We start from the raw sequence: 24,614 nt of genomic DNA, 5'->3' as shown, positions 1-24,614 counted from the left end.
CTTGTCCAATCGAGCATCCGAGGCTGCCCTCTGTGCTCGACTGCGAACATGGCGTCGGCACTCACTGTCTCGTACGAGCTCCATCCTCCGCCTGAGACACCTCAAGAGGGGTTACAGGCTCAGAAAACACACACCTTCCCTGTACCATCCGAGAAGAAGGGCAAGGAGTATTATGAAAGCCTGAGGAAGGCGGTCGCAGAAGCCAGGAGCACGTTCGGGGAGGAGCTGACCGCTTGGAGGGATGCAGTCGGTGCAAGAGAGCAGACGAAAGAAAGCAAGCTACCGAAGAAGAACGAGGATGAAGACGAGGATGAGGATGAGGAGCAAGAAGATCAGGTCAGTTGTGGCCCCGCTGCTTCAGGTACCCTATTGCTTAGCCGGTGTCTTCGATGGTCTCTAGTAATAAAGATTGAACTCGGGCATTGGTATGTGTGTAAACATACTGTAGACAGCGATGGGCAAGGCAGCTCACGCTGGTGATCTATCGCAAGGACCAGTAGTATGCCTCAGCACAGGCCTGAAGCGAGGAGGAAGGATGAGCAGCACCAGCAGTCCAAGGCCAGCCTGCTGGAACGCGGATGTGTTCAGATACATATCGTTCGCGTAGCACAACGAAGGGACGTGCGGGCCAGACACCAGAGCAGTGGAACCAGCTGAATAGCCTGACGTGTATGATAGTGTAGTAAAAGACAGCTCTACCGCCCCCCCATACGCTTCTCCTTGCCCCGAGGTCTCTCGTGAACAACCAACTTGTTGCTGTTCTTGGGACCCTTCGGACCCGGCTTACGCGTCCGCACGCCCTTCGAGACCCAACCCCATATCGACCGCGGCTGTTTGTTACCCTTGGACTTTCCACGTCCACCTCCGTGAGGGTGATCGCACCTGAAAACATATGAGGCACAAAAACGGCATAGGACGTAGTGATGAACGTACCTATTCATGGCCATACCACGAACGTGGGGTCTGCGGCCCAGCCACCGCGCCCGACCAGCCTTTCCGAGGTTACGGTTCTTCCACAGCGGGTTGCTGACCTTCCCAATCGTCGCAACACAGTCCTGCAGCACCTTCCGCACCTCACCACTCTGCAGCCGGACATGCGAATACCGCCCGGACGCTTCGTGGGTAACAACCTGGCCCCAAGTGCCCGCGGCGCGCACCAGGATGGCCCGGCCCTCAGGGTCGAGCGAGACGTTATGGATGATGGTGCCGACGGGGATGAGGCGCAGTGGAAGGACGTTGCCCGGCTTGACCGTTACCTGGCGCAGCATACCGAGGACGAGCGACGCCGTGGACGTCGACTGCGTGTCTTCTGACTGCTGCTGTAGCGAACTCCCGCGGAGCTCCTTCGAGTCCACGAAGCCAGCGACGAATCCCTCGGGGATGCCCTGCCTAAAGCTCTGGATGACATGGCCCGCACGCAGGCCTTCGCATGCGAGGATGTAGCTCCAGACTTTGTCCCCGGATACATTCGGGTCGCGATTTTTGAGGAGGGCTATGTGCGCAGAGCGATTCGGGTCGTACTCCACGCGGACGACGTCGTGCGGGCCGGGCTCACTGCGCATGAAGTCGACGAGACGGATGCGACGCTTATGTCCTCCACCGCGCGAGCGGACGGTGATGTGCCCGTGGCCGTTGCGACCACCCTTTTTCCGCTGGGCGACGGTGAGCAGGCGCAGAGGTCGACCCTTCCACAGGTGGGGTGCGAGGGGCCGCTTGAGGTGTCGGATGCCCGGTGTGATGGGCTTGTATGTTTTGAAAAGCACCTCTGTCCGTGCTAGGGCGGCATTGATTCCAGACGCTGCTTCGGTAGCGTAGCTGCGCGGCGCAAAAGCACTCGCCTGCGAGAAGGCCGTGCTGCGGGTAGAGGATGCTGCAGTTGTTGTGAGCGACGAAACGCAGGAGCGAAGCAGGCTAGCCCCGCATCTTGCTGCGAACATCCGGGGAGCTGCCAGGTGGTGGCAGTTGGCGGTAAGAGCAGAGCGGCCTCGGGCGCTTCTGCACGCACGCGTTTGTCCCGACTCGCGACCATGGTACGTCGCGTCCTCCCACATCCTCGCTAGCCGGGTCTGCATTGCTCACCATGCGTCGCGCTAGGCTGCTACAATATCTACAGGAGCGACAGAGCTCCGCGACATCACGAAAATGGAGCGCATTGGTACGCGCCACAGTCCTCTACGCTCGAGCCATGCACTGAAGGAAGAACGTTGCGGCAGGTGCTCACTCGCACATTCGCGGGTTGGGGCTCGATGACAGGTTAGAGCCCCGCGCAAACTCTCAGGGCATGGTCGGCCAAGCCAAGGCTCGCAAAGCAGCGGGCATGATCCTCAAAATGGTGCAGGAGGGCAGAATAGCGGGACGGGCCATGCTGTTCGCAGGCCCACCTTCGACTGGGAAGACGGCCATTGCGTTGGGTATCTATTACGTCTACACTCGGCTCAATGTATGGGCTTACGAACTGTGCTTCCACAGGCATGGCGCAGACATTAGGCGCAGACGTCCCATTCACTATGATCGCTGCGAGCGAGGTGTTTTCTTTGTCAATGTCCAAGACGGAGGCCCTCACTCAAGCTCTCCGGAGGAGCATTGGTGTCCGTATAAAGGAGGAGACCGAGATTATTGAGGGCGAAGTCGTCGAGATGCAGATTGACCGCAGTCTGACGGGGGTGAGTCCCACTGAATAGCTGAGCGGGCCGGGCATTGATACATTAAGCCTCCAGGCAACCAAAACTGGCAAGCTCACGATCAAGACGACGGATATGGAGACTGTGTACGACCTCGGCACGAAGATGATCGACGCACTGTCGAAAGAGAAAGTGACTGCAGGAGATGTCATCGCTATTGATAAGACTTCCGGCAAGGTCTCAAAGCTCGGCCGATCATTCGCCAGGTCGAGGGATTACGATGCTATGGGTGCAGATGTATGTCGTCATGCTGTGGGAGAACTCTGACAAAGGGATACTGACCGCGGTCACGCCCAGACACGTTTCGTGCAATGCCCGGAAGGCGAAGTGCAAAAACGAAAAGAAGTTGTCCATACGGTCTCGCTCCATGAAATCGACGTTATCAACAGCAGAACACAAGGATTCCTCGCCCTCTTTGCTGGCGACACGGGCGAGATCAAGCCAGAGCTTCGAGACCAGATTAACACGAAGGTTGCGGAGTGGCGAGAGGAAGGGAAAGCCGAGATCATCCCCGGTGTGAGTGATCCTAACTTACCCGTTCTTCTGGCTTGGCTAGCCATTCACTCACCACATTTTCTCCACGCAGGTGCTCTTTATTGATGAAGTGCACATGCTCGACATTGAATGTTTCTCATTCCTGAACCGCGCACTGGAAAATGAACTCTCCCCTCTCGTCATCATGGCATCCAACCGGGGAATGGCGCGCATACGCGGAACGAAATTCCGCAGCCCGCACGGTCTTCCGGTCGACCTCCTCGACCGTGTTCTCATCGTCAGCACCTCACCGTACTCGGACGAAGAGATCGCGCAGATAATAAAAATACGGTACGGTTTGATACCTAGGCATCTCGAGGCGCGCCGTACTTACCAATCCTCTGCACCCGGACTGTTCCAGATGTGAGGAGGAAGATGTGAACCTGACCGAGGGTGCCTTGATGGTGCTCACAAAAATAGCGGGCGACAACACGCTCCGCTACGCACTCAATCTAATCTCGACCGCGCAGGTCATCGCGCGTAAACGGAAGTCGGCCCAGGTCGAAGTCGATGACGTTCGCAAGGTCTATGGATACTTCATGGATGAGAAGCGCAGCGTGCAGTGGCTGCGGGAGCAGCAGGGCTCACTGCTCTTCGAGGAGGTTGGCGGCGAGCCGAGGGGAGATGCGATGGACACAACTTGATCGGTGTACTTGGCAGCGGGTGTTGTACTAGTAGTTCTTGGTACGTCTATTCAACTGCTAAGTATGTTTGTGCACGACACTGCTGACACGATGCATCAAGCACAGATAGGTTCTGACAGATATGCGTACCCAATGAATTAACGTTGCGCCGTGACCGTGTCTTACATGAATGGTGGTGCTGCAGGGTCGTGACCGCCGGTTGTCGCGGTTCCGTGCCAGTGTCAGCAATGCATCTGTGGAGGTGATCAGCTGAGGCTTGGTTCTGTCGTTAGCCACCGAGGTGTTCGCGGTATCACTAATGGCTCACGTTACCGCCTTCGTCTGTCAGGTCCACAATCCTGCTGGTATTTATCACCCGATGGCAATTGGATGCAGGAGCTAGTACAAAAGCCCGTCCTTCGGAGAACCCAAGCGCGTTCTTGGTTACTCTCACCTCCGTACAAAGCCTTCACGACCAACTGTGTACCCATTTGTCCATCATGGTATAGCACCTTATACCATAACACGATTGACATGCTAACGCCCCGGATGACCTCAAGCTCTCAAGCGACACGGCTTCGACCACATCGACCCTTGCGAGTAGTCACCGCCAGTCTTCCCTCTCTAGTAAATTGAAGGGGAAGCTGCGTAGCGTCTCTCAGTCCGTGAGTCTGTTTCTTGAGCAACCGTAGTAGAGAGTTTAACCAGTTTGTTGTTCCGTAGCGGTCGAACCACCATGGGATGCCTTTAATCACACCCTCTGCCGGTATCGGTTCAGAGACTAGCACGCTGGTGAGTAGCCAATTACTCGCGACATTGTGCACGGCATAATCGAGACTGTCTTTAGGTTGACTTCCCTATCATTCACAATAACTTGGACTCTTATGTTCTAGAGCCATCAAACGAGAGCGACTTTCAGGTCTGTCTTCTATCGCATTTCTACCAGATTCCCTAACTCACTCCGTCTGCTGCTGCAGGATGACAGTGACCTCGAGGCAGAGAACACCTCTTGGTCGAGTCGACAGAACAATCCAAAGACGAAGTCACGGCCTATCACTGCCGCGCTGAAGCAGGGACGTGATGCCACAATGGTATGGACGGTGGTCGATGCTGTGACCTCTAGACATGGCCCTGATGCATCCGCTATCCGCAGCGTCCCACAAGCACCGTTACACCCGTCTCTAACGCCGCGACGTCCGCGAGAAACTCCAGCCAACACCTGCATTCCAAGTAGCACATGTCCCCGGCCCCGTGGCCAAGTATACCACCGACGCGGAGGTCCCATCTCTTCCTTTCGTCCCGTCCCTTTCCGCGTCGACAGCTTTCCGCCGCTCTGTAGCTGAGCATGATGGTGGTCTTCTATCCCTTCTTCGATCATCATGAGCCTCGCGGGTGTATAAATAGCATGGGTACCTCTTCTTCGCCACCTTTTCCCGAGTCCCGTTCTACGACGGGAATAAGTGTTTGCAGAGACGGTCGCACCCGTGGTACTAGAGCAATCCAGTAATAGCCTAGTCCGACCTGGACGGGCTCGCCGTATAGCTTAAGGACGTTCCCTCGAAATGCAGAACGCCTTCTTTGCCAGATAGTACGCAGCGAATACACGAGTGTCCCGGTACGGTGGTGGTGCCAGTCCCCCGAACGTATTCTGGAAACTCCTGCTCGGATGCTTTGAGGTGTAGTGTAAGTGCCTCTGTCATCGAGACCCTTCAAAACACTACTAGCACCTAGCCTCGGCAGTTGATTTTGCAAGAACGGCGTTTTCTGCTTCAAGGCCCTTGGCCCGTTCCAAGGTGTAATCTTCGCTATGTTCGCTTGATGTTCGCAGGCACAGATCCCGATGTGCCAATTTGATATGGCGGAGGTTTGTCCGGATGTGGATTGTGGCTGGCAACTTACTGCCTACCTACGCCCACCAATCCGCTTCGCAGTGAAACCAATGTCATTCACATGGGCATACGTGAGGTTACGAGGCAGTGGCAGCACATGACACGCGGAGACGGGCCATACCGCAGGAAGAGAACTGACGGAAACGACTTAGCCGAATTTCTCCTTCGCCATCTGCATGAACATGTCCATCGTCGCCTTGTCCTTCTGCCGTATGACGTCTGCTCGCTCCCGCGCAGCAGACACCCGTTCCTCCTTCCCCCCATGGCGCTTCTCCTCGAATCTCCGCCGCGCGGCATCTCGCCGGGCGAGCCTGGGCGAGTTGAAACCGTGCAGTTTGGGTCAGCATTCCGTTTCCATATGGACGTAACGCATACACGCACTCGTCTTTGAAGCTGCTTCCGCCTCCCATGATGGTGGATTCATCGACCTCCAGACCCTCATCCCCGCCTTCGCGGAAGGCGCGGTCGTTCTCCCTCTGTGCGCGCTTCTTCTCGAGCATACCCTCCCTTCCGACAGGTTTGGGTCCGACGATTTCCTCAACCCGCTCCTTCGTCTGTTTCCGCTCGCGTTTTCGCTGGTAGTCGCGCTCTGCAGTTCGGGATTCATCCGCAGCTTCGCGTGCTAGGGTCATATCCGATGCTGTCGGCAGCGTCGGGCCTTGTATGCGACCACTTCCACCTGCGGTGGATGCGCGACCATGTGTTGCAGAGCCCACTTCATTTCGAGCAGCACGGAGAGCGGCGGTGTCGGAGCCAGATGCTTTGGAGGCGAATGACCAGCGGTATGCTGTCTGACTGCTGGCGGAGGGCACGTCTACGCCACTGTAAAGATGCCTGGGCAGCTTCCCCCTGTTCCACGCCTAATCACCTTGATCCTTAGAGAAGTTGACATGGTTAGTGTTGTAAAACCCCACCTTTACGAACTTGCGGAAGTACCTGAATCAACGTTCAGTGACTACCGTGTGATGACACCTAAACACTCACTTTCGCGCCCTGTCACTGGACAATTCGTCCATGTACTGACCCACGGTGTTCATACATGTCTCGCTCACGTACAAAGTACAGCATACCTTCTTCTTCTCGTCTTTCAACCATTGTCGAAACTCGTCGTTCTTGAGGAAGTAGTCTGACTCTGAGATGGGCGAGGCACCAGCCGGAAGTGTCACTCTGCGCTCTGGTGAGCGCGAGCGCGAACGGTCGCGCTCGCTTGGGGGCGTCCGAGTCCCATCCCTAGAATATGAACGTCGTCTTTGTGAAGGCATTCTCGTAAGGTGCTGCAGCAGACCAGTAGCGGTGATGATGATGTTCAAGCTTAAGACATGCCGAAGGCGCTTCCAGCCACAGTGCATTCGCCGACCTCAGCACTGAATCGAACCGGATCGGCTGGCGTGGCGAACAGAACAGCAATCCTTGGACATTGGTCTCCGTTGCTGACCAAAAGGAGATAGTCTTGGGCACTCGAAAATCCAAAGCAGTCCAGCATGTTACTTTTACAGTGTTTTCGTGTTACGCTTATCATTGCATGGATGCATAGAGAGAACAATGGCAAGACATAACCCCATGATGCGTGCACGACGTGAGTATTCCCGAGGGACGATAGTATAGCGGCTCAAATAGTGGTCTCGTAGCGGACGGGGGCCATCGTCTGCGGTGCATTGCCAGAGGTCGAGACGGTGTGTGCGGGGCGGGGCTGGGCAGGGATGCGCTTGAGGGTCACCCGCTCTACAATCGCCGGGTTCTTACATTAGGACAGGTATTACAGCAAGCGAGGGTGCGACTTACCGCCCTTCTCCCGTGCAATAACATGCTCGTCGTGGTTCCGCTTGACACGGTCGAGGAACTCCTTCCTGCACTTTGAATGCCGGATGTGCTCAACACGGATGTTGACCCGCTTCTCGATGTAGCGGTTGCCGACGACCTTGTTGACGATCACACCAACGGCGCTGGGGGTAACATTGTAGATGATCCCTGTCCGGCTGCACAGAAAATGAGCACCAGAGCCGAGACTGTCCACACTAGTAACGCACCCGTGGTAGTACTTGTGGGGCATGCCCTTTTGCTGGGCGGCGTTCGCCTTGATGTCGACAATGTCACCTACCCGGTAGGTGATGAGGTAAGTCGACAACTTAATGGGGCCGTGCTCTGCACATTCAAACGTTCAGTCCCCGTCCTCCCAATCCGATCGCACAGTGCGTACCCTTGAAGCCCCGCTTGAACATGTCGCGCGTACGCGCCCGGTAACCGAAGGAGTGCGGCATCTTGAGGACTGCGTTGAATCAAAGGTCAGTCGTCCAGCACAGAGACAGCGGGCGAGCAGGGTACTGACATTAGTCGGTCGTCGGCGTTGGCCCAATGACTGCTCTCGAGGACGGTGAAGGTGCGCACTCGGCAGTCGCCGGGTGGCTGCCGCGGGTACTGTACAGTTGTGGAGGGCGCTAAGCGTGGCTGTTTACGCGGCTTTGGCGGCATACCCAAACACGACCGCACGGCAAGCGCCAGTCTCCCCTACCGTGTCCTCCGACCTCCTCAAGAAAAATGCCTAGGTATTGTCCTCGCGCATCGCGTCTGCGCTGCCCGCCGTATTGACCTCGCGTGTATAGGGCTCCGAGGAACCACTCCAAGACGTGAGTTCCTTTTCTTCAAGATCCACTATGTGGAGGGATGCACCGTGCTGATCGAGCCGTGCCCCATAATTCCGTGACTTCACAGTTACAAGGTCCCCCGTCGCCCCTTCGAGAATGCCCGTCTCGACGCGGAGCTGAAACTCGCCGGCGAGTACGGTCTGCGCAACAAGCGCGAGATCTGGCGCATTGGTCTCATCCTGTCCAAGATTCGTCGTGCCGCCCGTGAGCTGCTCAAGCTCGACCCGAAGGACCCCAAGCGTCTCTTCGAGGGTAACGCCCTCATCCGTCGTCTCGTGCGCATTGGTGTGCTCGACGAGACCCGCATGCGTCTCGATTACGTGTTGTCCCTCAAGATCGAGGACTTCTTGGAGCGTCGGTTGCAGACTCAGGTCTTCAAGGCTGGTCTCGCGAAGAGCATCCACCATGCCCGTGTCCTGATCAGGCAGCGACACATCCGGTGCGTTTACTGCATTCCTGTTGTGTGATGGCGCTCACCTAGACTCCGTGAACAGCGTTGGCAAGCAGATTGTCAACGTCCCCTCCTTCGTCGTCCGTCTCGACTCTCAAAAGCACATCGATTTCGCACTCACCTCACCATACGGTGGTGGCCGCCCCGGTCGTGTCAAGCGCAAGCGCGCTGCTGCGGCTGCCAAGAAGGAGGAGGGCGGCGAGGAGGAGGAGGAGTAAACGATTTACACCCACGATCTCCTCGGGGCGCTATCTCATGTGGTTGTATGTCTATGAGTTACGTGCAATATGTTATGCGTTTGCTACACTCATTTCTTCATGATGTCCGAGAATGACGCTGTCCAACCTGTGATACACGGGATCGGCGAAGGACCTACGACAGGCCCTCGACCGGCGTAGGATCGAGTACACGCGGGACTTTCTTCGGCAGTAGTGAGTATCACAACGCACACGTGGTCGCCGTTCAACCAGTGTACACAGTATTATAGCCGATGCTACGACCGCATGCTCGTCGGAGTTGTTATGGGATTCTTGACGTCGTTATTTATCTTCGTTCGGCGAGCGAAAGCCCACGGTCCTCTCCTCGGCACGCGTCGAACTCACCGTCTGTCGTTTATAAGTTTGGCTTCAGTGTCAATATGGCGTTGGGTTCGCATTGCGCACTCTCCACTCCTCTGGGCTCGGCGATCGAGGAAGGAAACCCGGGACGCGCTTGCCAATCCGAGTCGTACAGAGATGGCCTGGTCGTTCGTAGGTTTGCATGTGTGGCTCGCATGGTTCGCCGGTGCGTTCGTTGCGCGTGCAGCCAGCTCGGCTCCCCAGATTCCTTCAACCGCGAACTTCATTCCTGGACAGGGCTCTTTCGAGTTACTCCCTGATGTGCAGATTATCGTGGACAGCGCACACGCTCTGGAAGGCTCACCTTCTGCCCTCGCCTTTGCACAGACTTTCCGAGAGGACCTGCTCAGCGTGGCTCACTACGCTTGGGTTCCTCCTGTGACGGTCCTACCGGTTGGCGTAGGAATACCTGGCATCCCAGTCATCCACATCACCATTGACGCAACCCTGGGGCACACGTTATACAATGGGCAGCCGACGCTCGAAGGCTATGACTTTGAAGTTGCACCGTACACGTACAGCATCAAGGCGGCTGCACCCATCGGTGCTTGGTGGGGTATGGTCACTTTGTTGCAGCAGGTCGCGTCGTCTGTTGCCAGCGGTGCGAAGAGCATCACCATTCCAGCCGGGGTGGGTACGGACTCGCCTGGCTGGGAGGTCAGAGGCTTCATGCTAGATGCCGGAAGGCACTGGTTCGACACCGGGTTCCTGTGTATGTCTTTCCTTGCCACGCTGCTAGCGACCTAGATACTGAAGTGACTTCTACCAGCCGAGCTCTGCATATATGCGTCGTTTTTCAAGCTCAACGAGTTTCACCTCCACGCGTCCGACAACCTGTGGAACCCGGACTACCTGTACAACGGAGGAGATGCCTGGAAGGAGCTCTATGCAGCCTTCCGCTTCCAACCGCCCGTGGGGTCCCCCATCGCCGGCCTCGTACCCCGGCTAAACGAGAGTTGGCCCCAAACCGATTTCGCCGCCTTCCAAGAAACCTGCGCCAACCATGGAGTGACCGTCATCCCCGAGATAGACACGCCTGGGCACTCCCTAGCCATCACACAATGGAAGCCCGAGCTAATGCTCAGCGGACAGCCCGACCTGCTGAACCTCTCCTACCCAGACACGATCCCGACGATCCAGTCCATCTGGCACGAGTTCCTCCCATGGTTCAGCTCGCCCGAGGTGTCGATCGGCGCGGACGAGTACGATGCCGCGCTCGGGGACGCGTACGTCGGCTTCGTGAACGAGATGGCCGCGTTCGTGCAAGCGGAGGCGGGCAAGCGCATCCGCATCTGGGGCACGGACGAGCCGAGCAACCAGACCATCTCCACGGACGTCACCATCCAGCACTGGGACTTCCCCGACGCGGACATCCCCGTGCGCCTCCTGGAGGCGGGCTACCAGGTCATCAACTCGGAACAGGCTTTCTTGTACCTCGACGGGAAGTACTCCGACGGGGGCGTCTACCCGTACTCGCTCAACCTCGACCTGATGTTCGCGGGCGCGCCTGACGGCGGTGGGTGGGCGCCGAACATCTTCAGCGCGACGGACGAGAGCAATAACACACGCGCCGACGCGCCAGGCCTGCGCGGCGCGATCATGGCGCTCTGGAACGACTGGGGGAACAACGCGACGACAATGCTGGAGGACTATTACCAGCTCGCGCAGAGCTTGGCTGTCGTCGGCGAGAAGACGTGGGCGGGCTCGGGCGTACGCGAGACGGAGCTCACCCGCGCGCAGTTCGAGAGCGTGTACCCAGTCATGAACGCGGCGGCCCCAGGGCAGAATCTCAACCGGGCCGTCCAGGCGGAGCATGGGGATGTCGTGTACTCGTATCCAGCGCCATGGACCACGCTCTTCACGCCGTACGCGTCCATGGGTCCGCCGTATACGCTGAAGTTCAGCGTGAAGCCGAGCTCAGTTGCTCCGGACACGGGCTTCCTCTTCGCCGGGGAAGATTCCAAGTTGTACATCGCGAACCTCACCTTCGAAGCGACGGGCCAGCTCTTCCCGTTAGGCTACGTGCTCCCAACGGACGTCTACACGTCCGTCGAGATTCACGCCACGACGCAGTATACCTATGCTGTCATCAATGGGGACGAGGACAACCTGCGGTACTGGACCACGGATATGGACATTTGGGCGGAGTATATGGAGCGAGCGAATATGTCGTTCGCAGCGCCGGCGCAGCAGATAGGGGGAAACGGCTTTGCGGGCAGCATCAGAGACGTGCTGTTGACAGTGGGCTAGGCTCATGTTGCATCCTGCAACTTTGTTCCGCTGCAACAGTCAAAAGATTTTGTGGGATGCGTTATGTGCGTGGATAGATCCTGTACCTGTGCGGTGAATGTGTTGAGTTCTGGATAGCTTTTCTGCCGGAGAGTATATGTGAGAGACGTTGTTGTTTGAGAGGATTTAGTGCCGCCTATACGGAGACATTGGATGCTTGCGTACGCCCCAGTCAATATCATTTTGGCTCCGTGTCACAAACCTACTACAGCGATCAAATCGTCGGACATCTAGAGATAATGACATGATCATGCAGTAGTAGCCGTGGCCCTTTACACATACCCATGACAATTGAGCAAACTGGCCATCGCAACAATCCGTGCGCACACGCGCAAGGGTATCCAAGTGTTCCTGCGCGAGACGATATCTGCCTGCCAGAGCATACAAGTACAGGGAAAGGGTGTTCCTAATTAGAGCAATATATCCTAGCCATCGTCCGCCGAGCAGAGGAGACCGGTTCTAATATGTTTGGACGGGCGCGGGCTACCAGAAACGGTTGCTATCGGGTGCGAAGCCGTTTGCCATACGCATCATGACGATGTTCGAGGTCAGACTCGAGAACTGTGGACGGACGTATTTAGGTCGCAGACACAACGGACTTGAAGCAGCGCGCTTACCCCGTTCCCGATGAGCACCTGTGCCCTCTGGCCGATGAGCATGTCCACGGCCTGCGCCACATACTTTTGTTCCCAATTCAGCAGGACATCCCTACTCCCTGTGACCCGCTCCAGCCCACCCATCGCAAACAGCGCCGCCTTCAGCTCGTCCACCCACTCCTTTGCGCCGTTCGTCATGATGTACACGTTCCGCAGGCCGCGCCCCGCGCGCGTCGCGCGCACGTCTCTCACCTTCTCGACGATCTGCTCTACGGTCGGGAAGCACCGCTGCATGTACAGCTGCGTGTTCTCGGGCGTGTTCTCGCCCCAGCCCGCGCCCGGCGGCGGCTCGAACTGGTCCGGCAGCTCCGGGAACGAGTTGAATCCGTTGAAGAGCGAGGACCACCGCGCGAGGTGCGCGCAGTGCTCCGCGAAGTCGCCCCGGCGGATGTGTAGCACGAGCAGGCCGGAAATCATCGGGTAGGGCGTGGATGGCCGCAAGAAGGGGATCGAGGGCAGGAGTTTGTCGAGGAAGGTGGGTGGGGAGATGACTGGCCGATTAACCGCGAAGGCAGACTCGATCAGGGGGGACCAGCGGAAGAGGGTCATGATGGGTGACTTCGCGAATCCGGGGAAGATGTCGAGGACGCGTGTCGAGCCGAAGATCCTTCAGAAGGTTGTGAGTACGACTGAGTAGCATGGGTACCAGACGCTGTGCGTACCATATTGAGAAGATTTGCTGGGTGTCACGCTCGATTTCGATGCATGGGTGGTCGTCCATCGCGCGCAGCTTTGCGACCCATGCCTCGAGCACGGTCTGCGCAGACGCATCGCCATCGAGTGTCTTGCCGACCACATCGCTGCTGATGACGGTGGGCTCCGGGCAGACCTTGTCAAAATACTCTTTGACGACTGCGAGCGAGGCGTTGTCTCCGGGCGGGAATGGGTCGCCCACAGCAGGTCCTGCGCTATGACAGTGAGCAGCGTCCCAGGTATGCAATCCTATATGCGGACCAGGGCTTGTTCCCAGCCTTACGTCCCTCGGGACTTGTGGCCGGTACTTTCGGTATTTCCTCCACCCCATGAGACCGTCTGTCCGCGGCACATCTCAGCATCAAGCCTACCGCGCCCAATGGTCAAAAATGCCCATCATAACCAAAATCAACCTTGACTGCACGTCCACCTCCAAAGGATCCACATCGCCTTGCAAGACAGGAACAAGCCCTGGCTCAGCTCAGACAGGCAGGACGCACCTCGGATGAGCGCGGTATTCGGGATCCGCGAGGGGATGAGCTTGCCGTTGTAGTCCGTGTAGTCGGAGCCGTCCCTGTTCCAAGTGTAGTTATCGAACGCAAAGCTGGGCGCGCGCGCGGTCAGCCCGCGTCGGAAACGCACAGAGCGGGTACGCACTGCCGTCCTGTGTTGTACGCTAAATACGAGTTGAACAGCAGCTCCTGCATGGCGTTCCCCCACCCCGAGGCTACCTGCGCGTCGGCGCGACGTCACTCAGCAACGAAGGCATGGCGACGCACCGTGGACATGGTTCGCGAAGAAGATGTACTTGCCGGCCGGGTCTGCCTGCTCGTGGTGCTGTGGCAGGGCAAGCTCGTGCTCGTGGTGCTGCTGGTAGAGCGGCGGGAAGATGTGGTTCTCTGGGGGGTCGTCGACGAGGACGACGTACTCCTCTGGCTCGCGGAACGCGCCGCGCAGGAGGGCGAAGGCGGAGAGGGCGAGGAGGGCGAGGACCGCTATTCGCGTGTAGCGCTTGTTGTGTGGCCAGCGGAGGCAGGAGCGGGGGGTGTGGCGGTCGTGGCGGTCGTGTACGGGGGTGGGCAGGATGTGGTCCTCAGAGGCCCGCGAGTGTCGCGAAAAGCGTTGGCCGAACATGGCGGGCTCGTTGTCGCCGTGTGTGCGCAGAGGCAAGCGTGGGCATCCGCCTCAGCTCCACCGTCCATCCTCTACTCGACGCCCACACTAGGCGCCCACTATGTTCTGCTCGCGTGCAGCCCGCTGCCCATCATTCGCAAAGTTTCGACGGTGTATATGTAATGCAGACATCGACTGAAGGAGTATACATGCAATCCGCTAGTACAAGTGTCTCAGAAGAATCGACTCGAGTCCACCGGGAATCCATTCGCCGCCCTGAGCATGACTATCTGTCCCGTCAGACTCGAGAACTGCAGCGATGTTAGCATCATTGGCGACGCACAGCAAGCCAGGAGCACTCACGCCGTTGCCAACAAACACCTGTGCCCGCTGGCCAATCAGCATGTCCACCGCCTGCTCGACATACTTCTGCTCCTTGTTCACGGCAACGTCCCGGCTGCTCGCGACGCCGTCCCACCCGCCCTTCTTCAGCAACGCCCGCTTCAGCTGGTCGATCCACTTCGCCGGGCCGTTCGTCATCACATACACGCGGCGGAGGCCCTCGCCCGCCTCCGACGCGCGCACCTCCTCCGTCTTCGCGACGATCTCACTGATATCCGGGAAGCAGTGCGGCCGGTACGCCTCCGCGCGCTCGTCCTCGTCGCCCGGTAGGGGCTCGTCGAATCGGTCTGACAATTCGGACAAGGTGTTGTACCCCGTGAACGTCGCGTTGTAGTGCGCGAGCGACTTGCAGTGCTCCTCGAAGTCGCCCCGCCGGATGTGCAGCGCGAGCAGTCCGGGCAATGGCGTGTACCGGTCGCCGTTGGATGTAAACGGGCGGGAGTAGAGAGGCGGCTCGAGCGGGGTGGAGGGCGAGATCGTCTCACGATTCGTGTCGAAGGCGAGCTCGATCAGGGGCGACCAGCCAAGCTGGGTGATCATAGGGGAAGCGGAGAACTCGGGCCAGACGTCGAGGAGACGTTCGGCGGAGCCGAAGACGCTGCGACAGGTGAGTCGTGCTAGACTTGTGATCAGTCAATAGCCTAGACGTACAAGATGTCGAAGATGGATTTTGAGCTCCGGGGCACTTCGATGCACGGATCGTCCATCGAACGCAGCTTCTCCGCCCATGCGTCGATGATCTGGCCGGCGGTTGCCTCGCTACCTAGGTGGCCGATCACTTCGTCGTTCGAGATGAGGGTAGGGTTCGGGCACTCCTTTTGGAAGTGCTCGTGTATTACTGCCAAAGGGGCGTATGGATCGCTGGGTATGGGTGCGCCAACCGTAGGGCCTGATCCCATGTTAAGGTATATAAATGGATGTTATGAAGGCGGGTCATACCTTGTATTTGCGCTGAGAGGGGTATCTGGGAGGGAACAATCTTCCCGTTGTTGTAGGTCCACTGGCTGCCATCATCGTTCCATGTGTAGTTATCGAACACAAAGCTGCGATCATCGGTCAGTGAGAATCCACGGGACGGCAAGCAATAGCGCTACTTACGAGCGACCGGAACGATAGGTCAGATAGTGTAGTAGAAGGAGCTCTTGCATAGCGTTGCCCCATCCTGAGACTATCGACGAGTAAGTAGTGGAGATAGACAATGGAGGACACCGCGCACATAGGACTGTGTTGTTCACATGAAAGTACTTCCTCCCCTCCGCCAGCGGATAATCCGGCTGGTGTTGTGGCAGCTGCATTTCGAGCTCATGGAACCTGCCATACAGTGGCGGTAGCAGCTCCGGCGGGAGTGTGGTAGGATCGGGATAGAGCGGTGGTGGTGGTGGAGAGGCTCGGAACGACTTCGCGACTATCGCGATCGTAGCCAGGCTGGCCGCCGCAAGCGCAACGAGTCTGAGGCATCGTCGGTATGAGAAGGACCAGCGGGCAGCGTAGGGCTTGGGAGGGTAGTCTGCGCCGCCGGGAAGGAGCTCGTACGCATGGCGGTGAGGACGGTCGTCGGACCACCACTTGGAGCTCATGGGCATCTGGGAGATGGAGGGAGGAGGGAGGGAGACATGCGCAGGGTGCGCGACGGAGGGCGGCGAGCGCAGCAGTAGCAGTGAGACATGCCTGTGCGAACAGATCTGCAGATTTGGGGATAGCTACGCTCGCGGACTTCCCCGCAGCATCACTCCACCGACGTCATCCGTCTCGGCGCTTCCTCGCGTCTATTGAAACAACAGCATTCGATGGTCAAGGGCCTTGTATATATGTAGCTCGATGGACGGAGATTGAGAAAGAACAGGAGGTCCAAATCACTTCGTCTGAATCTCCCATTCTGGCAGCCAGAACAAACCGTGCTAGAGTACAAGCCGTGCCCATCAACCCTAGTCTGAGGCTACTTCTGTGATCTCTACCGTGCAGAACTGTCGCAAGAGCTCCGCATCCACTCCCGCATGCCATGGAGAGCGTCCGTTCAATCTCAGGGTTTGTAGCGCACCCTCCATGCTCATGAGCCGCACGGCTCTCGTCAGCGCAGCTTTTGAGTCTTCATTCTGCAAGCCCCGCATGCCTTGTATCTCCAAGATTTGCAGCGCAGCCAGGCGGGGCCGCACATATGTCACACTTTGACCGCGTGCTGTGTCTGACGCGCAGAGGGCGGCAAGGCATGAGGACAGGCTTTTGTCGACCCCGCAGACATGCAGCATCCGCAGCCCAGGCATGACTTCGAAGAGGCTAGCCCAATGATCAGGTAGGTAAAAGTCTCCGCGGCCGATTGTCAAAGTGTCGACGGCGCTGAACAGAGAGACGTCCCGGTGTGCTTGCAAAAAATGAGTGAAGTGATCGCGCGCTTCCTCCTCCGTGTGGAACCGCATACATAAACTTAACGCGCTCTTTGTAGGTCGCAAGGACTTGCGTATGAACGAGGGTTTGTTGTGATGCGCGTATCCCTGGATAAGTAACTCCTCTTCAATGGCTATCCGCAGGGTGCGTATGGAGGAAAGGGTGCGAATAGAAGCACGAACAGGCAGATGATCGTCGCGGGAGAGAACCACGTTCAGATTGGCGGTCTCAGGGAGGCAAAGGTGTGTAAGGAGCCAGCCAGCGACCATGGACTGCTCCCAGTCTATGGATGCAACCCGTAGAGAGGGCAGCAACACAACCCTGTCCGTACGGGAAGGGTGCTGAGGTGCAGTGGAAGGTGACAATCCCGAGCTGTGAAGTTTGAGGGTCTTGAGGTCAGGACAACGGTCCAGGATGTCGAATAATGTGTCCATCTCGGTGATTGAGATGCCCTGCCCCGTGAGGATGAGGTGCTGCAGGTTTCGCAGGATGTTAGACTCGGCACTGAGAGACAGGGACACATCTGAGAGATAGATGGAGTGCAAAGGAGGGAAATGTCCGCCGAAGAGATCATGCGGCTGGAATATCAACGGAGGATACACGATTGAATAACTTGGAAGAGCCGCCCCCAGCCTGAGGTCCTCAAGCAGCGGGGCATCCATGTACGAAAGGCGGGGCAGGACAGATCGCATGGTTTCGTGGTCCTCCGCTTGTATCCGCAGTTTCCGGACGCGATGCTGGTGAGACTGCAGAACCTCGATACAGTCGTCCACACGAGTGCCGTTGAGGCCCATGATAGTGACGTCAAGAGGATATGATTTTGATCGCCGTAGATATTCTTCGATGAAACTCGGGAGCTCGTCACGGTCGTCGTCCGACTCGTCGAATGCGTCATAGTCGCTCGGGCAGTCAATCCACAACGTTCCCCAAAGCTCGGCGGCGTCGAGGGCCACCGTACGCCAATGCCTACAGACATGGGTTACACGGTTGAGTAGAGAGATATCCGACCGTTTTGACGGCGGGATTGCGTGACATAATATTTCAGCGAGAAGTTCGGTCGGGACGCGGTTGACATGGACAGATGAGTTCCGCAGGGTCCGCAGTTTGGTCATAAACGCGTTGGCACGCAGCACGTACTCCTGCACCTGCCGTAGAGCATCATCCATAGCAGGATGCATGACCTCGCTCGGCAACTCGTCCAAGCTCAGGCTGGCGAGGAGTTCCGTGCAGATTTGTTCCCGACCTGAATCCGGCCCGTAGCTCTGTGAAATTGCAAGCTTCAAGCTGCCGACAGTTCTCAGCATAGGATCGTGACATGACAAGGAATGGGACAAACCTGAGTAACGACTCGGATGGACGCGTACGGGAGCCATTGCTGGATTCATCGGGAGCTGGCATCCTCATTATGTTGTTCGAATTGATAGGGAGACAAAGATAGGAATGGCAGTGCTCGGTGTGATATCCTCGGGAGTGGGTTGAAACCGAACTTACAGGCAATGTAGTTGGTTCTATCCGAAAATTTGTACGCGGCGAGGATTCACTACTCCCTGCTTCAGTCCAGCGAAGGGCTCTAACTGATTTGAAAGATGACAACTGCTGGCTCAGCAGTGTTCGCAGGAGTTCGTGAAAGCGCAACAGCGCTGAAATCGATCGATGCTGCGAAGTACGAGTCAACGAACGTCGACACGATCACGTGTTGAATCTAGAGTCGCGAGCGTGAAGGTCAGACTCACTGCACAACGCACATCGTGTCCGCTCTCAACCAAGACGCGCTGACATGAGCGGCAGAGACTCAGTCATCGATATTTCCTCCTCGCCTGAGCCGCCAGCATGGAGACCACCGGCAAGTCAAAACCTCTCAGGGAAGTCTTTCCACTTCGGAGGAATATGGGCGACCATGTCTACGGACCATGCAAGAGAGCTCTGTCGTGCCAACGGCGGGTGCGTGTTCGGACAGCTCAGGATAATAATCGAGAGGATTGAGTTCTCATACAGGAGTATCGTAGCACCCTCCTCAAAGCCTACCTACGTCGTCGTCGGGGCCCGCAGCCCGCCTAGTACCTTCGAGAGCGCAAAGAAAATGGGCAAGCAAGTGCTAACGGAACTCCAATATATCGCACTGGTGCTAGGCGAGAGTGTATCCTCTAGTCAATCCCCAGCGCAAGCGGGTCAGAAACGCCCTGCAGAGGCAGAGGCAGGTCCGTCCAAGCCTAGCAAAGCACGCAAGTCCGATCCCGGGCCTGGCCTCCCGCCCGCACCCGACTTCCCTCGTATCGGCAATTTCCTGTATGACGGAGAGATTCGTCTGGAAAAGAAGATGTTGATGGCGTATGCTGTCGTCCGTTGCATGTCTTCACGAGCACGCTGGCTGATTGGGTATCGGTGATGCGCCCAGGTATGATTGTGGAGGGCCCGTTTTCAAGGCAATGCGCGGAAAGAACCCGGTGGATTTGCTCCAAAAATTCGAGGATTGGTTGCCGGATGATCTGGTAAGTGATCAGCGACTTTTGAGTATCCTTGCACCCTCACATGCATGAACAACGCAAATACTGCAGCAATACCACCACAAAATCATGTCCTTCCCGGGCTAATAGCCTACATCTCTACAGAAGTATCCGTCAATCTTACTCAATATTAAACTTGCTGTCCGTGTACATATTACAGGCGGGCAGCTATCAACTAGGGCGGCGACGAATTGTATAGTCCATATGCTTCATGTGAATGAATATGCGCAAGAGACATGTGCTGCAAATACACGGTTGCAAGATGTGGTGGTGGTACATTCGGCATGCCAATATCCGAGAATTAAATGAGCAATCAGCAACTTAGCAAGGGCACCAGGACTTGCCCGATAAGCATAACATCGGCGCGAGCTCAGCACACCCACGACACGTATGATGTCCTGATCATGACAACGAACCTCAGCCCCTCATCTCAGCATTCAGCCCCTCACCCGACTCAACAGCTCACTCAGCTTCCCCGCCGCCAACCCGTCCTTGAACCCGCTCGGCTCCTGCGCATGCACGTTCGAACCCCTCCCGAGCACGAGCGAGAACCGGCGCGAGTTCCCCTCGCCGACCACGTTCGGGCGCGCCGTCACGGGGCTCGTCTGGAGCGCGACCGCAGGGAGGGAAAACCGCTTGTGCCTGCGCGCCGTGTTCTCCTTCCGCGGCGTCGGCGGGAGGCTCGAGCCCGCGCGGCGCGGCGAGTCCGTCGTCGCGAGCGACGCGCCGTCGTCCGCGGGCACCTCCAGCATCTGCCCGTCCCGCGGCGAGTCGAGCGTGAGTAGCGACTCGTCGCCCGCGGGCGTGCCGAAGCGCGACCGGCTCGGGCTCGGCGTCCCGTGCTCGTGCTCCCGGAAGTCCTCTAGGATCTGCACGTAGCTGCGCGGGCGCGCTGTGGGCCGGATCCGTATTGCGGGCACGGCGGGTGCCCCGTCCGTGTCGTCCATACCCTCCCCTGCGTCTGCGCCTCCGTAGACAGACTCGTCCTCGATCCGCGTGAGCACGCGCTTTGGGCTCTCGAGCTCGAGGTCGACGGCGAGGAGTGCAGCGGGGGACGAGAGACGGTGGTCGCCGAGCACGAGCGAGGGCATGCTCTTGAGCCCGGAGAGTGTCAGGTGCGAATGCGTCGTGCCGGCGCCGACGCCATGAAGAGATGAGGATGTGTGGTAGGAGTCAAAGACAGGGAACACGGTCTCGTAACAGGCGTCGCATGCGCGTGCGGGCTTGTGTGAGTCCTTGCTGTCCTTGCCGCCGCCGTCATCCAAAATAAAGAAGGTCTGGGTCGGTCAATATATGCGGCGGTACGTAGAGCGTACAAAGAATCACCTTGCCGGAACAACTCCCGCAGACACATCTGCCACACAGCCGACAATGATGCCTTCGTCTCCGCCAGCCAAACGTCCGCCCACATCTCATGCAGCTCTGCGCCTTGCCGTCTGGTATCCAAATCGCTGGTACGAAGTGATCGACGCGCCCCCTCTTGGGCTTCAACCCGTTCTCTTCAGGCGAGTATGGCAGTGCCTGCAGCGTACGCCGTAAGTGGTTCGTCGAGGATGATGACGTGAGCGTCGAGTTGGGCTGCATGACGTTCAGCGAGACAAGGAGTGAGCTTTTGGCGTTCCGTATGGCTGCGCACCAGTCGTCCCGTTCCTCCTCGTTCGCTGAGAAACATCAGGGCGGTATGTCAGGCCTTCTAATGAGCTGAAAGGACTTGCTGCTCACCGGCATACACAGCAAACGACTGCTGCGGGCTCAAGACCTCCAGCCGCCTTTCATCACCGAACTCTCTTGCAGGGGGCACCACGACTTCCATGTCCACCAGATCCACATACCCCTTGTAAACCCACCTCTCGTCGGTCCCGCTACTTGCATGCCTCGCCTTCTTCTTCGCGGGGCTCGCATGCAGCCTAAACTTGAGCACACTCTCCTTGCGCTTGATCGCCTCCGCCGCGCCAGCCATGTCCGCGTCGCTCTTGCTGCGCGTGCGGATAAGCGGCGGGCGTGCGGGGGAGGCGGGGGAGGTCGGCGAGGGCTCGCCGCCCCACCCGCCGTAGGCCACTTCGCCGTCTGCGCTCGCGAGCCAGAGGAGGCAGTCGGAGAAGAGCAGGAACTCACGCTCCTTCGCGAGGGAGCCCTCGAGCTGCAGGAGCGGCGCGCGCCTGAGGAAGGTGCGCCCCGGCGTGATGAGCTTGAAGGGCAGGTTCGCGGTGTTCCGCTGGAGCGCGAGGAGCGCGAGGGTCTGGGCGTGCGTGTGCAGGGACGCATTGAGGGAGGACGTGACTGCGAGACAGAGTGAGACTTAGTAAGGTCGACGTGGGGACGGCGACTTACTCTTCGAGACGAGAGTGTGCACGGCTGCCAGCTGTGCGTACTCTGGATCTTCGTGGTCTGTGCAGCCGATGAGGTCCTTGAGGAGTAACAAGTACCGCGGACATCTCTGCACGATCGTCAGTAGCCAGTCTCGGAACTTGAGTTTCCCGCAGCGGGGATCGGCTTCTTGCTGGGCGATGAAGACCGCAAATGTAGGGTGGCTATTGAGCAGAGCGGTATACGAGGCGAGGCTATCTGGAAAGGATGAGACGAACGGTGTGTACAGTGACAGGTAGGGGAAGTGGGAGAGAAGCACCGGGGACAAGGGCGGCGCTGACTCTTCGGCTTGTGACGACGAGGAGCTGTCGAGGAAGGTGGTGAGGGAGGTATAGAAGGAGCGGTGGAGGTTCCAGATGTCGATGAAGTTGGAGAATATGGACGTGAGCTCGTTCCGGTCGAGGAGCTGCTGTGGTGTGTCCAGCGACGCGATGATGGGCGTCAGGAAGTGCTGCATCGCTGAATGAGTGGCCGTGCGCGGCGCATATCACTCGGGCAGACGCACCGAATATATGAGCTCCAACCCATCCACATACGACTTCTCTGTCTCATGGAACTCGTTGATGACCTTCCGCCGTTTCGCTTCTCTCTGCTCGTCAATCGGACGCATCTGGCTCCGGCGCCGTGCCTTACGCGCGACGTCCACCGACGAGGGTCTGCGCGCTGGGGACCGCGTCGCGTTCCTTATTACGGTGGGTGTGGTCGGGGACACGGCGGGCCCGGGCGGGCTGTTCTCCTCAGGGAGCGAGTCGAAGGAGGCGGTACTGACGACAGACTGGCGTTGGAGGAGGTTGGGGGCAGAGGGGAGGGAGATGCGGCGGAAGGGGAGGTGTTGGGCGCGCTGGTAACGAATGTCGGACTGGCTCGCGGAGAGCTCGGAGGACGAGGGGAAGTCGACCATGGCGGCCGACGGAGATGGCGGGACTGCAGGAAGAGGGTCGACTGTCAAATAAATGTATATATATATATATATGCAGGCGACACGGGAGACATACCTGCAGCCATGGGGGACGGTCGTGTTTGGGAGACGACTGGGTGGCCCTCACACCGCTGACGCTGTCGATCGCTTCCAAGCGTCACATCCCCGGTGCCTCTCCGGCTGCCCCCTCCCAATATGGCAACTATCCTCATTCGAAGTCCCATTGAATCCACAGTCTACCAGACGTTGTCCTGCAAGATCGAGGACTCGAATGTGCGAATAGTCCGGATTCTCAATGCAGACACAATTTTGTTCTGAGACGGGGTCTTCCCCGAACTAGCTGCGCTGTCAACTGTGTCAAGCTAAACAGGGCAATCTATTCGTCGGGAGGATATTCACAGACCGAATATCATTCCACGGTCTCGAAGGTATACCGGATAGCCTGTTACACTCTGACGTGTACGAGCGGAATCGATCGAGCATCCCGCTGACCCATTTGGACACGAAATTACGGGTTTCGGTACAGTCTGGGCACATAGCCGCGTTTCCTGGAGCACAAGGAGCACAAACATATCACCCCTGACACACATCTTGAGGCGCGACAACAAACAGAGGTCCGTTCACTTTAGCAAGGCGTCACCGACATGAACCAGACAGCACGTGGTCCTGAATGCAATAAGTCTCCCAGAGTAACGTATAGTAGAGCTGCAACACCCGCGCAAAGTATCAACAGATACGTCACGTCAAACCACAAGCTCGCCCTCGACACTCTCAGGCTCTACCCCAATGCGTTCGAGACATCGTTCATACCGGTCAATGTCGACCCGCTTCAGGTATCGCAACACCTTGGCCCGCTTGTGGACCAGCTCTCGCAGTCTCTGCCGGCTGATGAAGTCCTTCTTTTGCTCCATGAGGTGATTCCAAACGGCGCGTATCCGCACTGTGTAGATGGCAGCTATTCCACCCAGTGAAAACATTCTGCTTCAGTGGCACAGCGAATACACCAGCGCATCATTCACGCACCTTGAACCTCAGGCCGACCCGTATCCACCACGTCTTCCGACTCCGAGAACGCAGCGACAATCCGCCTCTTGTTCTCGAACAAGATGCCCTTCGCATTCGCGTTCCTCAGCGCGACGAGCCTCGCAAACTGCACCGCCTTCTGCGCTTCCCTCGCATCCGCGTACTTCTCCTCGCGCGCGAGCGCCGCTGGGTTATGCTTCGCCCTCTCGCTGATCGAGCCCTCAATGCTCAGGTTCGGGAGCACGTCAAAGAGGAGCTCGCGCTCCTGCTCGCCCACGCCGAAGTTCATGTACGGCGGCGGGCGCGCGTCGTCGGGGGAGCGCGCCTCCGGGGGCGGGACCGGTGCGGTGTCGACGTCCGCCTCGGTGACGATGACGCGGGCAAGATCGCAGTTCGTCCACTTCGCCTCGTCGCCTGGGCGATGCCCCAGCACGACGTGCGGGCGGTTCGCGGTGCGCTGGAGGTCCTCTGCCTCCTTTTCTAGAACTCTCTTGTTCTTGCTCTGGCCCTTGTGCGATACCCGCAGAGCGGCGGTAGTGTGCAAGTGTGCGCTATGAGCCGAACTGGTCGATGCGACGGTGCGTGTGCCTGCATCCCAAGCATTAGCAAGAACCTGGCATAGGGAGAGAGTCCGGACGCACATTGTGACAACCGCGCCCTGAGCATCGTGTTCCACGTCGAGCTCGGTGTTACAGACGAAGTGGCAGCAAAAGCCGGGTGGGACAGGCGCCGACCCGTGTCGTGGGAATCCTCGATTAGACGCCTGACGGGGTATAAGAGGCCTGCGCGGGCGGGGTGCTCTCCTTCAGAGAGATATGCCACGCTGCTC

The 24,614-nt window shown here is 58.0% G+C and overlaps 13 protein-coding genes across 13 annotated transcripts; 5 read left to right on the top strand and 8 right to left on the bottom strand.

Annotated features, from left to right (window-relative positions):
- Positions 1–3: 3 nt before the first annotated feature.
- Positions 4–421, top strand: C8Q71DRAFT_817536 (uncharacterized protein). Its single transcript, XM_047926132.1, has 2 exons — positions 4–336; positions 401–421. The coding sequence occupies exons 1-2, from the start codon at positions 49–51 to the stop codon at positions 401–403; spliced, it is 291 nt and encodes a 96-aa protein (XP_047773790.1). The 5' UTR covers positions 4–48; the 3' UTR covers positions 404–421.
- On the bottom strand, positions 403–1,988 carry C8Q71DRAFT_817535 (mitochondrial ribosomal protein subunit L2). Its single transcript, XM_047926131.1, has 2 exons — positions 934–1,988; positions 403–882 (listed from the first exon to the last, which is right to left on the bottom strand). The coding sequence occupies exons 1-2, from the start codon at positions 1,935–1,937 to the stop codon at positions 696–698; spliced, it is 1,191 nt and encodes a 396-aa protein (XP_047773789.1). The 5' UTR covers positions 1,938–1,988; the 3' UTR covers positions 403–695.
- Positions 1,989–2,027: 39 nt separating this feature from the next.
- On the top strand, positions 2,028–3,859 carry C8Q71DRAFT_799402 (TIP49-domain-containing protein; the record flags this gene model as incomplete). The annotated part of the gene is made up of 8 exons (XM_047925885.1): positions 2,028–2,030; positions 2,095–2,155; positions 2,214–2,411; positions 2,470–2,663; positions 2,718–2,918; positions 2,979–3,197; positions 3,268–3,506; positions 3,577–3,859. The coding sequence occupies 8 exons, from the start codon at positions 2,028–2,030 to the stop codon at positions 3,857–3,859; spliced, it is 1,398 nt and encodes a 465-aa protein (XP_047773788.1).
- Positions 3,860–5,762: 1,903 nt separating this feature from the next.
- On the bottom strand, positions 5,763–7,102 carry C8Q71DRAFT_786031 (uncharacterized protein). Its single transcript, XM_047925107.1, has 5 exons — positions 6,798–7,102; positions 6,712–6,746; positions 6,642–6,663; positions 6,109–6,587; positions 5,763–6,038 (listed from the first exon to the last, which is right to left on the bottom strand). Exons 1-5 carry the CDS (start codon positions 7,074–7,076, stop codon positions 5,876–5,878), a joined length of 978 nt encoding a protein of 325 aa, XP_047773787.1. The 5' UTR covers positions 7,077–7,102; the 3' UTR covers positions 5,763–5,875.
- Positions 7,103–7,121: 19 nt separating this feature from the next.
- On the bottom strand, positions 7,122–8,111 carry C8Q71DRAFT_842695 (60S ribosomal protein L21). Its single transcript, XM_047926553.1, has 4 exons — positions 7,925–8,111; positions 7,755–7,869; positions 7,510–7,703; positions 7,122–7,449 (listed from the first exon to the last, which is right to left on the bottom strand). Exons 1-4 carry the CDS (start codon positions 7,983–7,985, stop codon positions 7,337–7,339), a joined length of 483 nt encoding a protein of 160 aa, XP_047773786.1. The 5' UTR covers positions 7,986–8,111; the 3' UTR covers positions 7,122–7,336.
- On the top strand, positions 8,080–9,038 carry C8Q71DRAFT_862492 (40S ribosomal protein S9; the record flags this gene model as incomplete). The annotated part of the gene is made up of 4 exons (XM_047928034.1): positions 8,080–8,144; positions 8,328–8,351; positions 8,437–8,808; positions 8,864–9,038. 4 exons carry the CDS (start codon positions 8,080–8,082, stop codon positions 9,036–9,038), a joined length of 636 nt encoding a protein of 211 aa, XP_047773785.1.
- A 516-nt stretch (positions 9,039–9,554) lies between these two features.
- On the top strand, positions 9,555–11,687 carry C8Q71DRAFT_799398 (glycoside hydrolase superfamily; the record flags this gene model as incomplete). The annotated part of the gene is made up of 2 exons (XM_047925884.1): positions 9,555–10,149; positions 10,207–11,687. 2 exons carry the CDS (start codon positions 9,555–9,557, stop codon positions 11,685–11,687), a joined length of 2,076 nt encoding a protein of 691 aa, XP_047773784.1.
- A 261-nt stretch (positions 11,688–11,948) lies between these two features.
- On the bottom strand, positions 11,949–13,926 carry C8Q71DRAFT_367854 (uncharacterized protein). The gene is made up of 5 exons (XM_047918113.1): positions 13,733–13,926; positions 13,576–13,679; positions 13,045–13,285; positions 12,344–12,989; positions 11,949–12,287 (listed from the first exon to the last, which is right to left on the bottom strand). Exons 1-5 carry the CDS (start codon positions 13,780–13,782, stop codon positions 12,210–12,212), a joined length of 1,119 nt encoding a protein of 372 aa, XP_047773783.1. The 5' UTR covers positions 13,783–13,926; the 3' UTR covers positions 11,949–12,209.
- A 495-nt stretch (positions 13,927–14,421) lies between these two features.
- C8Q71DRAFT_862489 (uncharacterized protein) lies at positions 14,422–16,173 on the bottom strand (the record flags this gene model as incomplete). The annotated part of the gene is made up of 6 exons (XM_047928033.1): positions 14,422–14,499; positions 14,552–15,188; positions 15,242–15,479; positions 15,530–15,633; positions 15,689–15,758; positions 15,807–16,173. 6 exons carry the CDS (start codon positions 16,171–16,173, stop codon positions 14,422–14,424), a joined length of 1,494 nt encoding a protein of 497 aa, XP_047773782.1.
- A 240-nt stretch (positions 16,174–16,413) lies between these two features.
- On the bottom strand, positions 16,414–18,343 carry C8Q71DRAFT_786013 (uncharacterized protein). Its single transcript, XM_047925106.1, has 2 exons — positions 18,309–18,343; positions 16,414–18,256 (listed from the first exon to the last, which is right to left on the bottom strand). Exon 2 carries the CDS (start codon positions 18,148–18,150, stop codon positions 16,516–16,518), a length of 1,635 nt encoding a protein of 544 aa, XP_047773781.1. The 5' UTR covers positions 18,151–18,256; positions 18,309–18,343; the 3' UTR covers positions 16,414–16,515.
- Positions 18,344–18,712: 369 nt separating this feature from the next.
- On the top strand, positions 18,713–19,738 carry C8Q71DRAFT_367662 (uncharacterized protein). The gene is made up of 4 exons (XM_047918111.1): positions 18,713–18,913; positions 18,968–19,300; positions 19,368–19,461; positions 19,528–19,738. The coding sequence occupies exons 1-4, from the start codon at positions 18,750–18,752 to the stop codon at positions 19,561–19,563; spliced, it is 627 nt and encodes a 208-aa protein (XP_047773780.1). The 5' UTR covers positions 18,713–18,749; the 3' UTR covers positions 19,564–19,738.
- On the bottom strand, positions 19,636–22,895 carry C8Q71DRAFT_367665 (uncharacterized protein). The gene is made up of 6 exons (XM_047918112.1): positions 22,839–22,895; positions 22,349–22,785; positions 21,808–22,294; positions 21,199–21,756; positions 20,803–21,137; positions 19,636–20,753 (listed from the first exon to the last, which is right to left on the bottom strand). The coding sequence occupies exons 1-6, from the start codon at positions 22,846–22,848 to the stop codon at positions 19,914–19,916; spliced, it is 2,667 nt and encodes an 888-aa protein (XP_047773779.1). The 5' UTR covers positions 22,849–22,895; the 3' UTR covers positions 19,636–19,913.
- Positions 22,896–23,233: 338 nt separating this feature from the next.
- C8Q71DRAFT_786006 (mitochondrial ribosomal protein S15) lies at positions 23,234–24,599 on the bottom strand. Its single transcript, XM_047925105.1, has 3 exons — positions 24,427–24,599; positions 23,786–24,373; positions 23,234–23,717 (listed from the first exon to the last, which is right to left on the bottom strand). The coding sequence occupies exons 1-3, from the start codon at positions 24,449–24,451 to the stop codon at positions 23,506–23,508; spliced, it is 825 nt and encodes a 274-aa protein (XP_047773778.1). The 5' UTR covers positions 24,452–24,599; the 3' UTR covers positions 23,234–23,505.
- Between the last annotated feature and the right edge of the window lie 15 nt (positions 24,600–24,614).

Source organism: Rhodofomes roseus, assembly GCF_022264815.1.
Source record: "Rhodofomes roseus strain CIRM-BRFM 1785 chromosome Unknown C8Q71scaffold_31, whole genome shotgun sequence".
NCBI classification, from domain to species: Eukaryota; Fungi; Basidiomycota; class Agaricomycetes; order Polyporales; family Fomitopsidaceae; genus Rhodofomes; species Rhodofomes roseus.
Note: the sequence above shows the minus strand (reverse complement) of the source record. Positions and strands in the feature narration are given on the sequence as shown.

Coding starts and splice junctions, on each gene's coding strand:
- C8Q71DRAFT_817535 (XM_047926131.1), bottom strand. CDS start 1,937: ATGTTCGCAGCAAGATGCGGGGCTAGCCTGCTTCGCTCCTGCGTTTCG. Junction 883..933: donor CGTGGTATGGCCATGAATAG/GTACGTTCATCA, acceptor ATATGTTTTCAG/GTGCGATCACCCTCACGGAG.
- C8Q71DRAFT_786031 (XM_047925107.1), bottom strand. CDS start 7,076: ATGCACTGTGGCTGGAAGCGCCTTCGGCATGTCTTAAGCTTGAACATC. Junction 6,664..6,711: donor TCCAGTGACAGGGCGCGAAA/GTGAGTGTTTAG, acceptor ACGTTGATTCAG/GTACTTCCGCAAGTTCGTAA. Junction 6,039..6,108: donor GGAAGCAGCTTCAAAGACGA/GTGCGTGTATGC, acceptor CAACTCGCCCAG/GCTCGCCCGGCGAGATGCCG.
- C8Q71DRAFT_786013 (XM_047925106.1), bottom strand. CDS start 18,150: ATGCATCCTGCTATGGATGATGCTCTACGGCAGGTGCAGGAGTACGTG.
- C8Q71DRAFT_367665 (XM_047918112.1), bottom strand. Junction 21,757..21,807: donor GCACACTCTCGTCTCGAAGA/GTAAGTCGCCGT, acceptor TCTGTCTCGCAG/TCACGTCCTCCCTCAATGCG. Junction 21,138..21,198: donor GTCGTTTGCTGTGTATGCCG/GTGAGCAGCAAG, acceptor GATGTTTCTCAG/CGAACGAGGAGGAACGGGAC.
- C8Q71DRAFT_817536 (XM_047926132.1), top strand. CDS start 49: ATGGCGTCGGCACTCACTGTCTCGTACGAGCTCCATCCTCCGCCTGAG.
- C8Q71DRAFT_786006 (XM_047925105.1), bottom strand. CDS start 24,451: ATGCTCAGGGCGCGGTTGTCACAAT. Junction 24,374..24,426: donor CAGGGCGCGGTTGTCACAAT/GTGCGTCCGGAC, acceptor CTTGGGATGCAG/GCACACGCACCGTCGCATCG. Junction 23,718..23,785: donor GGGTCGGCCTGAGGTTCAAG/GTGCGTGAATGA, acceptor TGGGTGGAATAG/CTGCCATCTACACAGTGCGG.
- C8Q71DRAFT_842695 (XM_047926553.1), bottom strand. CDS start 7,985: ATGCCGCACTCCTTCGGTTACCGGGCGCGTACGCGCGACATGTTCAAG. Junction 7,870..7,924: donor GTTCAAGCGGGGCTTCAAGG/GTACGCACTGTG, acceptor TTGAATGTGCAG/AGCACGGCCCCATTAAGTTG. Junction 7,704..7,754: donor CCCCACAAGTACTACCACGG/GTGCGTTACTAG, acceptor TTTTCTGTGCAG/CCGGACAGGGATCATCTACA.
- C8Q71DRAFT_367854 (XM_047918113.1), bottom strand. CDS start 13,782: ATGCAGGAGCTGCTGTTCAACTCGTATTTAGCGTACAACACAGGACGG. Junction 13,680..13,732: donor GCGTACAACACAGGACGGCA/GTGCGTACCCGC, acceptor GCGCGCGCCCAG/CTTTGCGTTCGATAACTACA. Junction 12,288..12,343: donor AGGTGCTCATCGGGAACGGG/GTAAGCGCGCTG, acceptor GTCCGTCCACAG/TTCTCGAGTCTGACCTCGAA.
- C8Q71DRAFT_367662 (XM_047918111.1), top strand. CDS start 18,750: ATGAGCGGCAGAGACTCAGTCATCGATATTTCCTCCTCGCCTGAGCCG. Junction 19,301..19,367: donor GAAAAGAAGATGTTGATGGC/GTATGCTGTCGT, acceptor TGATGCGCCCAG/GTATGATTGTGGAGGGCCCG. Junction 19,462..19,527: donor ATTGGTTGCCGGATGATCTG/GTAAGTGATCAG, acceptor CAAATACTGCAG/CAATACCACCACAAAATCAT.